The sequence below is a fragment of the Indicator indicator genome, chromosome 21 (genome assembly GCF_027791375.1).
Source record: "Indicator indicator isolate 239-I01 chromosome 21, UM_Iind_1.1, whole genome shotgun sequence".
Lineage (NCBI taxonomy): Eukaryota > Metazoa > Chordata > Aves > Piciformes > Indicatoridae > Indicator > Indicator indicator.
Window position 1 is genome coordinate 9,392,114 of NC_072030.1, and position 14,516 is coordinate 9,406,629.

The window sequence follows — 14,516 nt, forward strand, 5'->3', positions numbered from 1 at the left end:
GAGTAACAGTAATAACAGTAATCTTTTGTCTCTTCAGGGCGCTGGGAACCCTGAGCGGCGCAGCATCGAGTGGGCACCTGCTTAGGGTGCAGCAAGGCGCGCATGCGGACACTCAAGCTATGACAGGAGTTTTCTCAGAGCCACTCCGTACATCATTCCCACTGCAGCAACGATCTCAGCCCAGTCGACCGCCGGAAGCCGCCTGTGCGGAGGGCTAGCACTAGCCCCACCAGCACCGCCCATCTGGCCCTGCCCTGCCCCGCCCCGGCAGTGCTGGCGGGCGCCCTCCGGCCCAGGCCCGGCGTCCGCCGTGTCCCAGCAACAGTGCGACTCGCGCGTGGCGTCACCGAGCCGCGCCGGGAGCCAGAGTCACCGCCCGTGCGCCTGCGCCGCTCGCCGACGGCCGGGGCGCGCGGGGGAGCGGCCTCGCTCCGGTCCCCGTCGGGCGGCGAGGAACAGAATGTCGGGGCATTGGGGTGAGGTTGCTAGCGGGATACCTTCGTCCGCGGCCCCGCAGGGGCTGGCGCGCAACCTGGAGTAATGGCGCCCTGAGGGCTGCGCAAGGCCTGGGCCCAGGGAAGCCTCTAGTTGCGGGCGCTCTGAACCAAGCCCGGCCGCCCGGGCCCCTGCGCCGGGCCTGGCTTGCAGCGTCTATCAGGGCGGGAAAGGTCGAGCGGCGGCTCCCCATGGGCACGGCTGGGGGCGGGGGAGTGGGCTATGCCCCGCCCCGTCGGGCGGTGCGGCAGTGACGCAGCCGATCTACTGTGCGCGGCCTGGCTGGGGTGCGGCCGGTGGTGGTGGTTTAAAGGTGGAGGGCGGGCAGTCGTTGGGGTCTGGCCGTGAGGCGCCTTGCTGGCTGTGAGGGAGAAGGCTGGTGTCATGTCCCATTTACTTGTGGGTAGTTTTGTCTGGGTCTGAGCCTGACGAATATGCAAAAGGAAACGCTTCTGCGAACGTCTTTGCAGGCTGTTTTTTTGTCCAGACTTGTGTGTGACAGTGTGACGTTGCTAGTTCAGCAGATTCACACGCCGCACAGAGGTGAAGGCTTATGCTGCGGGGAGGTTGTGCTTCCAGTGTTACCTTCTGGGTGTGTGCTCACCAAACGCAGGGTCAGAGAACCAAAGAAGAGATGATTGGAGGGTGTCTCAGAAGGAAAAAAGGGATTAGAGTGGGAACGCATCTGAGAATTGAAATTGGTGAAAATTCCAACACTAAATTGGAAGTTCGTGCTCTTGTGTGAAGTACTGACATAGTTTGTAGAATGCTGTGCTGTGAACTCACTTTATGTGTGCTGTGTTTACTGCGGCAAGGTCTGCACATCTCTAGACCATGTTCCTGGACAGTTTTATCCTCTAATGTAGCTATACATACATTCAGGATGTGTTTGTAATGCACCTGGCATCAGATTATTCCATATTTAAATGAAGATTGATATTCTGCAATTAGCTTCCTATTGCAGACCTCTGTTTGTTAGAAGTCTTAGTGTAAGACTGCTGGTTTGCTTTACAAGTGACAAACGATGCAGATAGATTTGCATGCCTGTGCTATTTCAAGATAAGAGCCAAGGGAAATTTTGAGGGAGTGTCGAATGAGAGAGATCAATGGGAGGAGATTAATAAAGACTCAGAAGGAATAGGATAGATAGAGATCCTTATGCATGCTTTTGGGGAAAACATACAAGTGTGAAGGAAGGGTGAAAAAGGTTGAAATTGGAGAGGTTTGAGCAAGTCATGTAATTCAGCCTAAAGTTGACTGGGTTATTCAGATGAGGAGATTTCTGTATCTCTTTATAATGATGTGGATTCCTTGGTTTACTAGTTTAAGAATGCTGTGAGAGTACTTTTGATCTGACAATCTGATGTAAGAAAGCTAATTCCTATTGTAATGTCTGTGTACAGACAGACATTGGTATGCTTATTTGTAGAATTCTGACTTTCATATGCACAAATATTTAGGAAAAAGCAAGGAGTGTCATGTAAATTACCATTGTCATTTAAAGATTTTCATTCCATTTGATGTATTTTTATGTCTGTGTTGGAGTTGCTGAAAAATCTGTGAAAAAATTATCTCTAAATGTCAAGTATTGCTGTAAGCAAAATCATACCTTTTTTCGTAAGTTTTTAATGCCACATTCCAGTCTCTTCTAAGTGTTCTGTTTTGTTTCTGGTTTGACTGTTCCAGTTGTGTTCCTGTAGAATTAGATGGGTTAGTGGGTAGCTAAGCTCTTAACACTACAAGAAAATTGGGAGAGTAGCCATTATAAAACATAGAAATGTAACTCTCTAAAATATTTTTAGCAGAGACTCTACAAGTGAATGAGAACTTCTTTCAACGGAACTGAGGTGAACTTCACCATGGGTCAACAAATTTCAAATCACACACAAACTGTAATTAACAAGTTACCAGAAAAAGTAGCAAAGCATGCCTCTTTGGTTCAAGAAAGTGGTTTCCTAACGTATGAAGAGTTTCTGGGAAGAGTAGCTGAACTTAATGATGTGTAAGCCTTGCTTTGTTTCCTTTTTTCATGTTTTACAGAGACCTTGTATGCAATATATTCTCCTGTGCTCGCTAAGCCAGAACTGGCCATCTGGTTTTCACATGTTTCCTTCAGTTCTTAAAGTTTCTATAAAGGTGCAACTCTGCTTCTTTTCTGCCCATCACTTTTGGTAAGAAGCAGCAATACAAGCCCCGTAAAGATGATACAGCTACACTAGGAAGCTATTGACTGAAACAGAAATGTTTGAGACCATCTCTCTCACCTCTGGACACACAGTGCTGTTCTGTATTAAAGATGAGATGTGCCTCATCTGAAATGAGTGATTAAGATAATCCCAAACTAAAGGCTGCATAAATAATATTTTTTTCTAGATGTCCTTTTATTCGACTGCTAGATAGGCAGTAAACCAAAACTAACAAAAAAGTGAAGTTGCCATTTTTACCTGGTGTTTATGGTACAAAATAATATGAAGTGGAAAAGTACATGCTGAAAAGGGGCTCTGTAGTGTGTGGATTTTGCTAGTGTTTGATGTTTAATGTGAATTTGTATTTGATTTAGAAATTGTCTGTAGAGTGTCATATTTTTATGAATGACCTTCAGGAAACAGCTCTCATTTGGGTAGACACATGAAAAGATTTTGCAGAACATTACTTCATTTTACCTGAGAATCTTAAGTATATCTCATTATAATTAACTCCAAAGTATTGTTGTTCAAATTTTTAAAAATTTCTTTACAGTGTTTGCTTCAACCTTGATGTAGCATAGTGAGATGCTGGAACAGGTTGCCCAGGGAGGTGGTGGAGACCTCATCCCTGGAGGTTTTTAAGGCCAGGCTGGATGTAGCTCTGAGCAACCTGATCTAGTGTGAGGTGTTCTTGCCCATGGGAGAAGGGTTGGAACTAGATGATCCTTGAGGTCCCTTCCAACCCTAACAATTCTATGATTCTGTGATTCTTCTGATTCTTATGGAATAGACCGTTGTGTCTGTGTTACATTGAAAAAACAAATACAAACCCAAAAACCCCTCAGTGTCACCTGAAGCTTTCACCTGACTGCTTCATTATCAATATATACTAACAAAAATCTGCCTCATCTGCATGTGCTGGTACTTGCATGTTTTTTTAAAATACATGGTAAGGAAATAACCTTTTTATATTGGAGCACAAGATTGTATGGTTACTGTAATAAACAGTGAAAGTATGTATAAATGAAAATGTCCAGAAAAAAACAGTTGATGCTGGATCAAAAGATTTGTACATCATTTTCTGAAATTGTTCAATTTAAATTGAACTGTGGATTTTTTATTTAATAACAAAAAGGTCATTACCCTTTAATTTCATGTCTTTGGGCAGTATTGATAAAGTCTCTTTAAGGGTAAGATCACAGAGCTGAGCAGTAAGTAATATCACATTGGCTGAGGTTCCTGATCTTTGCATGTCTGGCAGATGATGTACAACTGATATTCCTTTATTTCAGTACTGCAAAGTTGGCTTCTGGACAAGACAAACATCTCTTATTTGAAGTGCAGCCTGGTTCTGATTCTTCTGCTTTCTGGAAGGTGGTCGTTCGGATAATATGTACTAAAGTAAGATTGTGGAGAATTTTCATTTGGGGGGCATTGTCTACAGATATTTGAGGACTGTTGCTTTTACTGTTGAAATTAAAATACTTGCTCCATATATTTTGAGTGTATTTTGCTACATGTGATTGTTCAAGGATACTATTTGACATAAATCAAGTCTATATTCTAAGTTCTGCAAAAAGCAGGTTAACAACAACATTTCATAGCTAAGTTTAAGGGACTGATATCTTCCAGTGGAGTACTTAGAGCCCGTTAATTACAAATTCATATAATTTCTGAGCACAGGCCATGATAATAGTACAACAAACTGGGAACTACATAATTTGATAGTAGTAGAAGTTAGGCAGCAATTGCAAGTGCTATTAGTTGAGCTAGTGTAAATATTCTGATTCCTTAGAAAACTGATTTAAAAGTTAAATGTTTAACTTAATTTGAGGACTATGATGAAACTTAGTAAGTTTGGTCTTTTAATGTGGATATTTTGAGCAATGTCAAATAGAAATCTGATATGTAATTGTAAACAATTCTTCTATGTTAAGATTAACAAAACGACTGGCATTGTGGAAGCTTCCAGAATCTTGAACTTGTATCAGTTCATTCAACTATACAAAGACATTACGAGTCAAGCAGCAGGAGTTCTTGCACAGAGTGGTACTTCAGAAGAAGCTGCTGAGAACTTGATGTCTATGTCATCTTGTCAGGCCAGCTTGTGGATGGGAAGGTATTTTAGTATACTCTAGCTTCTGACCATAGTTACAATATTGAAGTTTTGGATGCTTTGTGTCAAACCTGAACTACAAACACTTAATGATCAAAACTGCATGTACTTGGCAAGATGCAGAATTTGTATCATCACAGAGATGAATAGCACACCTTCTCTTGTACCAAAAGAGCTGTGTTGTACTTGGGTGAAACTGTTTGTGCTACCATAATTCAGCATCAGAACAATAATTTTAATGATAATTTCCCATATAGACATGGTATGTGTTGAATCTTCTGAATAAGGAAAAAAGAGGAAATGGAATCAATTGCAGCTACAAATCTAGGGGGGTTGACAGTGTTTGTTTAAACAGATTTTGTTATTGTTCCACTTAAACTTTCTCTTCCTCTTACATTCTGGCATGTGAAAGTTCCCATCTGTTGCCACTAGGAACTCATCATGATAGTAATAATTCAGCTTTTAAGACTGGAAAAATGTGAACTGTCTCACACATGTTGACATCCTGCTTTGTTAACTAGAGGAAAAGCACAAGGCTGAGGTCAACACCTGCAATAACTTCAGTGCAGACTGAATGTAACAGCAAGAAACTTGTCACCCTTTCCCTGTGTGGAAATGTTTCTACCAGTAATTCCTTAGTTTTAACATTCTGAATGAATGATTCATTTTTGAGTGAGGTAGAGATAGGTTTAACAAGAAAAAGTAGTAAATATATAGTTCTTTATATCAACCAGTGAAGAGCTGGTAGCCAGGTATTTTAGCAAAACGAGTGGCTGAACTAGTCAACTGTCTTCTAGACTGTCATACTCCAGCTGTTAAAACGAGAGAGATCCACTCTCTGTTGCCATTCACTGGCATTTTGATGGCACACAAAATTATTGAACATTCATTCTAGTAATGATCCTCTTGTTACGCATGTTTTCACATAGGAGATAAACTGATAGGGATTTGGCCATTATGGAGTACTTCAGCCTGACAAGGGGTGGAAGGAGGGCAGATGTTTCTGTTCTTTTGCCCAGTCACATGATATGTGAGTTACAACTTCTCACGTTTTCTTGGTGGTATGAAAAAGGATTTGCATAACCCTTTGCAACACCAAAAGCACCACACAGCACGACAAATAAATGTGTATTCTAACTTTGTTTAGTTCATGTGCTGCTGGTTTTTGGTAGCTTGAAGCTGACCTAGGCTGGGATAATGTAACTCGGCCATTCACAATATTGCACGTTCCTTTCAGATAGGTACAGGTGTTCTTTCTGTCTGTCACTAATTATTAAAATGTAGTAACTAGTGTAGTTACTAGGGCAGAAATATAAGGCTTACTAGTTATGCAGGAGAAAATACTCTATTCTCTTCTGCAGGGTTAAACAGTTGACAGATGAAGAGGAATGTTGCATCTGCATGGATGGGCGTGCTGATTTAATCTTGCCATGTGCTCACAATTTCTGCCAGAAATGCATTGATAAATGGTAATGTGTATTAAATTGTCGTCTTTATTTTATAGCATGTACTGGTTACCTGACATGTTTCAGTGTTGTCTGGACAGATTCCTTAGTTCCCACATGCTAATGTCTGAAGATACTAGCTAGCTAATGCACATATGATACATAATAGGCTTGAGTAAAACCAGACTACAGCTGAAGAGAAAACATCTGAAAAATTTTACTTTGGAAAAAGTGATGTGTCTGTGTTTAGCCCATATTTGGGGCTAAACTGTAGCTCTATCACTGGACGATCCTCCTGCCCCCAAGAGAGGGGAACTGGGAAAAGGAGAGAAAACATTTAATGAACCAGCCAAACTAATCCAAATATAAAGTATACAAAGTCATACTCAGCCTACTGAATGTGTAGTGATCACAGTAAACAGGAATACAGTCCTCAGGAACAGGAGAAGGGAAGAACCCAAGCAGAAAACCTCCACCTCTTCCAGTAAGCTTTCACCTTTATACTGAGCATGATGTTTGTGGTCTGGGAACCTGTGAACCAGCTTGGATCAGCTGCACCAGCTGACTCAAAACTGCACATGGCCTGCAGCCAATGAGTGGCCTAGGATTGTGTCCCAGCAAATCCAGGGCAAGATTTGAATGTAGTTTTTAGCATTTCTCTTGTAATTTCTTATCTCTCTTTTGGTAAAATGAAATTATTGTGTTCTTGCTTTAAAACTAGAGAACACGGGGTATATGGTAGAGCAGGCATGTCATGCTTCACAAAATCTCATTAAAAGCTTTTTTTTAAAGGAAAAAACCAATAGTTTGTAAGACTGTGGAAATGGGAAGGTAAGGTGGTCTGTCATACCTCTTATTTGGGAAATAACTATCAGAGGGTTTTTTTTGCCATATATCATGCTTTCATTTGAAATAGCATACATTTTACTAATCAAAATATATGAGACTTTTTCAGAAAGATTTCAACAGCAACGTCTTCATATCATGTATCTTAAAATAGCTTCATTGTCAAGCTTCATAGTAGACTGAACAGTTTTCAGCTTCTACACTGTCTGATACACCAGTTGTTGGAAAACAGAGAGAAGAATTACTTTCTGGAGGAGTGTAGCTCTTCTCTGGCCATTCAGAGTACCTACAGGGATTAGGCCATTGTTCTGGCAGTCTAGCATGAGGTGATAGATACTCTTAAGTTAAAGGCTGGTTTTTTACTAGTAACAGAAAATTATTTTAAGTCATGTAAATCTGTGAATAAGAACTTGTTTTGTGGCTTTGTCAAAGGCTTACCAAGGAGCAAGCTTTTCAGAGCACAGTGTTCCCGCAAGGAAAAAACTTAGTAAAAAGTACTAGATCTAAATGTAACAAATCACTTTTCTGGGGAAATATGTTAACATGTATCAGAAACACAGGGTTTAGTCCAGTGACTGTGGTAGAGAACAGATTATGTTCTACGTTGGTTAATCTGTCAGCCAAACTCCTAAATTCCAGTTATACCATTCTGGTATTCAGTTTTTACAGTTCATCTCTTATTAACCTAGGCACATAATAGAGGCTCTTAGCTCAGAAGCATAATCGTTTGTGACCACTGAGATGGTCCCTCAGGACCCTATCCTCTTTTGTCAACTTTTTCTGTCTGTATCGGAAGCTTATGGGGACTTGTTTCTAAAGTATCTCAGCTGAATGTCTAAAGACAGGGAGAATTAACTTAAGCCATGGATTTCGATTTAAAATTTCTGAACAGGTAGCTAGAAGCATTCTGTTTAACCTGAATAAACTTGATTACAAGGAACGTTACTCCAAATGTATCAATCAAAGAATAGAGCTACATTCAAAATCATTGGCCACTCTTCCTCACAAAGAAAAAATTTTCAGACAAATATTTAGGTGGTCTAATCCAGTTAACCTGATTGTTCTTGAAGTTTGTGCTGAGTTGTGCATTGTTTTTTTTTCATTTGAAGGCTCTTTTGGCTATTTTTTAGCCAGGAAGAGACCATCAATGAAAAATACACATTTCTTTGACTTCCTAACAGGAGTGATCGTCACAGAAGCTGTCCTGTTTGCCGTCGGCAAGTGACTGGGGCAAGTGATTCTTGGGTGGTCTCAGATGCACCTACAGAAGATGATGTTGCTACTTATATACTTAACATGGTAGATGAGGCGGGCCAGCCTCACAGACCCTGACACTGGCCAAGAAGTTGATGGTAGCAGAAGCACCTGAAGCTTTCCTTTCCATGAACATCTCTTTTTACCTCTCGCTGCCATTTTTCCACAGTCTGTCTGTTCTTGGCTGCTGTGAATCTATGCTGCTCTTTTATAACACGGGGTGTATGGGCTAGTGTATGTGTGTGCAGTCTTCATTATTAATCTACACTTCCAGTAAACTCTTTGGTCATTAACAAAGTTTATTATAACAATAACTTTTGATATTAGTTAACAATTCAACATGAAGCAATTTATAACAGCACAACTACAACTGCTGACTGCTATTTGAACATCACAGTGTACTGCTACAGAAGATGAACTATGTCAAATGGCTTGACCTCACAGTTCTTACCCTTAAAACCACTCCCTTTTAATTTCATGATAAATGTGAATAAAGATTATGAGTTATCACTACTGATTATTAATTTTACTACTGAAATGTGATGATGTCCCACTGCCTGTATTTTAGTAGCCAGTTATTGCTGCTTTTAGTGTTTACAGATACTGATTTCAGTCTGATCTGAGTTTTATTATTATTTTAAATCTGTTCTGGAGAGTGTAGGCAGCTCTGGAAATGTACTTGTGCACTTCTCTTTATTCTTGCAACAAGATTATTTCTTAGAAGGCTTTTTAAATATGGTATTTGGCACAGTTGACTTAGCCTAGACACATTAAACAGTTTCATACACAGTTCTAAAAAAACGTAAATCAGTTTCTTCATAGTTTTTTGATCAAGAAGAGCCACAGTTATTTTTAAACATTAGGCATATCTGAAGAGAATGACTTTATTTGAATTAGCAGTTAAAGCATGCGTTAGTCTGATGCTGTGGTTTTATTTTCTCTTGAGTTTTTGAAGTGATGAAATCAGTTATGCAAAGGTATCAGATGAAAAGGTATGCTAAGCATTACATATGGTGATAATCTAAGTAAGGGTGCTATGCTTTATATCTGTAAGTGCAATAAGCTTTCATGTAGCAGAGATAAACTTAGTAATGTTGCTTGCAGTGAGATGTGCATGTGACAGCTTGAGGAAAAAGGGGTTTCAACTGAAGTGCAACAGTATATTTCTGTTTAGCAGAGTAAAATCTCTAAAGAGCTGAGTTTAGACAGTCTAAAATAAATTGTTAGTATTCAGGAAACCCATCATAAGCCTCCTCTGCATAAATAGTATTTTGGAAGTCAACTGCTATTGTAGAGTTAATTTTTTTTAATATATATGTTAACAAATACTGCTCTTTTAATTTGAGGCTATTGAGAAATACTCCTGTGTAGCATATGAGGGAGTATCAGCATAAAACTTGCTTACTATAAGGTTGCATTTTTAATTACCTTGTTAAAATGCTTGTTAAAATTCAAGGATGCCATAAGGTTAAGGCCTTTTACCACAGAGAGGTTCAGAACTAAAAGGCCTGTGAACACTTAGATTAGCACATTGGGGTATTTTTATTAATTTGCTACAAAATAATTCAATTACATTGGAAAACAGACCTTGGGAGTTTCTCTGTTATACTTCTATTTCTTGAGGAATGTGCATAGCATATAGCACCCATTTGAGCTTGGCTTAAGACACAATTTGTCGTAGACATCAAAACGGATAAGCAATGTACTATTCTTGTGTGTATCATCTAAAAGCCAGTGTAGCCTATTGTGTAAATTTCTATTTATCCATTGAAAAAATCCACTTATGAGTATATAGCTTCAAACTATTTTTTTCCCTTTGTTAATCCTTCCATATCAATGAGATATACTTTAGAAAATGTATGGACTGTTTGGTTGCATAAAGTCAATTGGTATTTGGGCTGAAGATTAAGGAATTTTCCACTAAATTATTTGCAAGTATTCCTGATCAAAGACCAGTTTGAGTTCTTTTTGCTGTTTGAGCTTGCATTAGTCCATGTTCAGAACTTTAAACTAACCTCTGAATTTTTTAGAATTTTTATATCACTGGAACAGGAAGAGCATCTAAATTAAAGCTGCAAGCTAACTTTATTTTTCAAGTATTTCAAGAATTATACTTCTGAGATTTTATAAGTTGACTTTCTGCTGTGAACTTACATGAACTTCATAAAGTGTAATTTTGTAATGATGCAAACAGGTTGTTAATTGCAGCAATTACTGCAAAAATTACTTAAATAGTGAAAAGTGAACTTTGTAATCTGTACAGCTTTTTTAATTAAGTTGCTGTAATTCACACTGTAGGTACTGTAATGTGTGCCTTGTAAAATATATGTACTGTATGTTATATGGGATAATAGGTACATTAATACTGAAAAGCTAGTAATTTGCTAATGTTTGGTATTGCCTAGTCTGAATTGCTTCATTTAGCAAACAGTTTTGGAAAGGGAATCACATTGCCAGGGGCATAGCAATAGATTCCAGAAGCTAGACCTTGAAAATGTGAATCACTACAAATAGCTGTTGATGGGGGGCATTATAAAATACTAAACTTCCTTGTGTTAGGTGAAGATTTATTACAGGTTTAATGTGAAATTGTAATTTAAGCATTCTAGATTCGTATTAATAGCTAAGGACATTTCAGTATATTAAACTTTATGTATAAATTGTGCAATAAAGTTACTTTGGAAGGAATGCAAACGTTCTTTTAAGGTTAAGAAAACTCTTCGCTTTAATACCACAAAAGTCTGAAAAAAAAGAATTTTAATCTAAATACAATTCTGTTGTGTTGGAAGCACAAATATTGGAAATAGGAATGTGTAACTTGCTGATAAGCATCTAAGTCTGAACCAAACACTGCTACTGAGTGAAGGCCCAGCTGTCCATGTTTGGTGATGAGATCAAAACAGGGATGTTGGCTGAGGCTAGGTGTGGCATTTGAATGCCTTTGAGCTTCTTATCACAGCAGTTAGCTGTTCCAGGCAGAAGGTGACTTCTTCTCCTGGCAGAAGACAGCAAGCTTCAAAGGTGGTGAAGAAATGTTTGTGCCCCCAAAAAGCCCACTTAGTGATACAGCTACGGTCCCACCCCTATGCTTTACACAATAGAAACCCAAGGTATCAATGTTAGCCCTTTTGGAACCCAAGTTGTGGGCCAGAATTTTGTCATCCTCACCCTTCCCAGAAGAGATACCCTTTCAGTAGCTGTGTCCTCAGCGCTACCCGGTGTATTTTGTCCTGGGTAATAACACCAGTAATTATGAGTTGCATTTTCTTACAGCTGTAATTAGTGCATCTGACTGCTAAATGCAAGCAAACCTGCAGCAAAACTGGGCTGTTTGTGTATCTGGTGTTGAACCTGTAACAACCTACCCTAAGTGGCATCCCTATTAAGAGATAATTCCAGCTGCCCCTAGCCCCCTAATCTCCGAGGACTCTGCTAGAACATAAGGGTGTTCATCTTTTACTAAATTTACCCCCACTTTACACAACACATTTATAGGTGGTTATAAGTATCCGTTATGAGTCAAATGTCTTCTGCAATTTAAAGTGCGCTATCAAGAAGGTAGCTTAAATGCAGCTCTGAAAAAAGACCAAGTACATGCTCTGATTCTTCTGTTTATCTTCTGTCAAAACAAATTCTGCAGAATGTTCTGCAGGGATGGGAAGAATTAAACAAACAAACAAACTCAGCTCGTTAAAAGGACAGTATTCAGGAGCAGGCTTCTTCAGGGAAAGGGTTTGGTTTGGTTTGGTTGCTTTTTTCCAGAGAAGCGTGACTTACTTTTTTCCCAAGTTATTCCACCATATTTCTGATAGCATTCTTAAGCTTTAAAATACTGCAGTATTCTTGACAGATTTTTCCTGGTTTAAAAAAATAATCGAAGTATATAATTAATGTAACTGTCTCCTCTGTCTAGTTACTTCGTTTGTCTGTTTGGATCTTTTGAAGCCAAGTGAGAAATGGGAGAGGAATTCATTAACAGATCAAGAAATTAAAATTGGCAAACTTACCAGTTGACAGACACAGCAGGAGGTAGGTGTACTTGAGGAACTAACAAATATGTGTATTTACTAAGTTTCAAATTTAGATACCCTATTAATTTATTGTGCATGTTTTTTTAGTGAGAAATGTCTTTTTCAACTTCTAGAGCTTTCCTTTGAAGATAATTCTGTATAAAATGATAAAGGCTTTCTACTCCATACTCATTGCAGTTCTGGAAACACAAAGATCTCTGTGGTATAGGTTTGAACTAAACTGTTAAATTCCACCCCTATGTGGCTGCATGTCCCAAATGCATTGTTTTTCAAAGGGAACATCTTAGCTAGGGTTCTCTGTGTTCTGTGTCCCACTGAATCCTGAACAGTAGCCTCCTCAGGGAGCCTTAAAGGTGCTTGACATACATGAGCTGCATTAACCTGTCTGGCCTTAATTCCTGACACTGTGTATGCATTTTTTATTTTTGTATTCACTAAATACACATGCTGTGTTCTGGAAGTAATTATGTTGTGACTAATATTACAGTAAAGAATTACTTTGTTTTCTGTTGTTAAAGCATTCTTGAATATAACTTTCCATAAGGTTTTATCCTCACTTGCTTCAAGTGAGTGAATGCAATTCTTCTTTTGCATAAATGTATCTTAAAATTTAGTAAGTTCAAAACTGGATTTTTTTGGGGTGTGTGTGATTTATTCAGATGTCTGGTTCTACAGCCTAAAATTTATCATATGGCAACATAATCTTTAAGGACCAAACATTCTTTTCCTGTTGCTACATGTAGCTGAGATTAACTTGCGTAGCTCAGCTTTCTTTTCCAGTAACCACAGTGTATGATCATCACCAGATGTTGTGTTTTGCTGTTAACTGGCCATATTATGTCTGTGAGGGACTTGACAACACATTCTATTTTTGTATCTGAGCTGGCAAGATGTTAATTAGCAATGATTGCTTACCTCACTAACCTAGCTATCCAGATTAAAACATTCAACACTGAAATTAAAAAGTATTACCAGATCCATGGACTTGGATGGAACTTTGCCCAGTGTGCATCTGGTAGAATCCAACAGGTAATTAAATGAGCAGTCTTCTTTGGTTCAAGTTGCTACTTAAAAATACAAGGTGTTTTCATGAATTCACCTTAAATTTGTCAGAAACCTGCCCTTTTGGAATTTGATTGCATGTGGAACAAGGTAGGGTTCCACTAATGCGGTTCCAACTTGCTTCAATAGATCTTTCAGACAGTGTTTTCCCTGTGAGATGATACCCATTAGTCTTGATTACTGAATTAGCAGTGTTGGCATCTCACTATTATATATACTGCTCTCTATGCTGCTGAATATTGATATTTAGTGCTTTGAGAGGCGTGGGGGAGAAATACAGACTCTTCAGTTACAAATTAATCTGTACTCTAGTGCTTCCTAAGTGCTGCTTGTAGAGAAACAAAGGGTTTGTGTACAGAGAGAGATGTTTTTAATCTTCATCTAAAAATCCTTATTACATTTCCTACCAAAGAAAGCAATTTGCCATCTTGACTGTAGCTGACGGTCTATGTTGATATTAACTATTTCTTTCACTTTATCACTTGTTGGCTTTAGTTGCCTTGCTTTTGTCAGTTAAAGCTGTTCTGTGTGCTGTTTAAATTTATTTCAGTAGTGATTGTCTGAACTACTTTCTTAATCCCAGATTCAGGTGTTTTGACTCTCAATTTAGTATCAAGATAAGTCTTCAGGACCAGAAAGAGGTGCTACATGCCCTACTCTGGTTCCCAGTTTGAATGAGCAGGGAACCAGTGAGACAGTAGAGGCAGCCCTACTGTTAAGTCCTACTTCAGAACTTAATGCCAAGTCTTCTGTTGGCACAAATCTGAACAGTGCTTTCCAGTAACACTGAATTGCTCTAAGTCAGCTAAGCCTTTAGCTCTTGCTCCTAAATATTGTTTATTATCCTTCTTAATCTCCACTGCTTTTTCCAGCTTTCATGCTGTGGTTGTCCTTAATTTTGGTTTAATCTTCTGTACTAACAGTTTAATTGGCATAGGTTTTCAGTTCTTCTCAGATTCAGAGACCTTGACCAGATACGGTTTTACTGAAAAGTATACAGACACAACCCCCCTAAGCATATTTTTATATTGTATTTATTAGTGTAATATTTAATGCTTTCACAAGACGCAAAAGATAAACA

General features: G+C 38.9%; 1 protein-coding gene across 3 annotated transcripts; it reads left to right on the forward strand.

The window, feature by feature from the left end:
- Positions 1 to 450: 450 nt before the first annotated feature.
- Positions 451 to 10,969, forward strand: RNF141 (ring finger protein 141). 3 transcript variants are annotated; one of them, XM_054390321.1, is made up of 6 exons: positions 451 to 476; positions 2,301 to 2,497; positions 3,974 to 4,082; positions 4,619 to 4,800; positions 6,159 to 6,266; positions 8,270 to 10,969. In XM_054390321.1, exons 2-6 carry the CDS (start codon positions 2,316 to 2,318, stop codon positions 8,418 to 8,420), a joined length of 732 nt encoding a protein of 243 aa, XP_054246296.1. In that variant the 5' UTR covers positions 451 to 476; positions 2,301 to 2,315; the 3' UTR covers positions 8,421 to 10,969. The 3 variants fall into 3 exon arrangements, with proteins under 3 accessions (XP_054246296.1, XP_054246295.1, XP_054246297.1); XM_054390320.1 differs by lacking the exon at positions 451 to 476 and having other exon boundaries at positions 2,221 to 2,497; XM_054390322.1 differs by lacking the exons at positions 451 to 476; positions 2,301 to 2,497 and adding an exon at positions 2,558 to 2,666.
- The last annotated feature ends 3,547 nt before the right edge of the window (positions 10,970 to 14,516 follow it).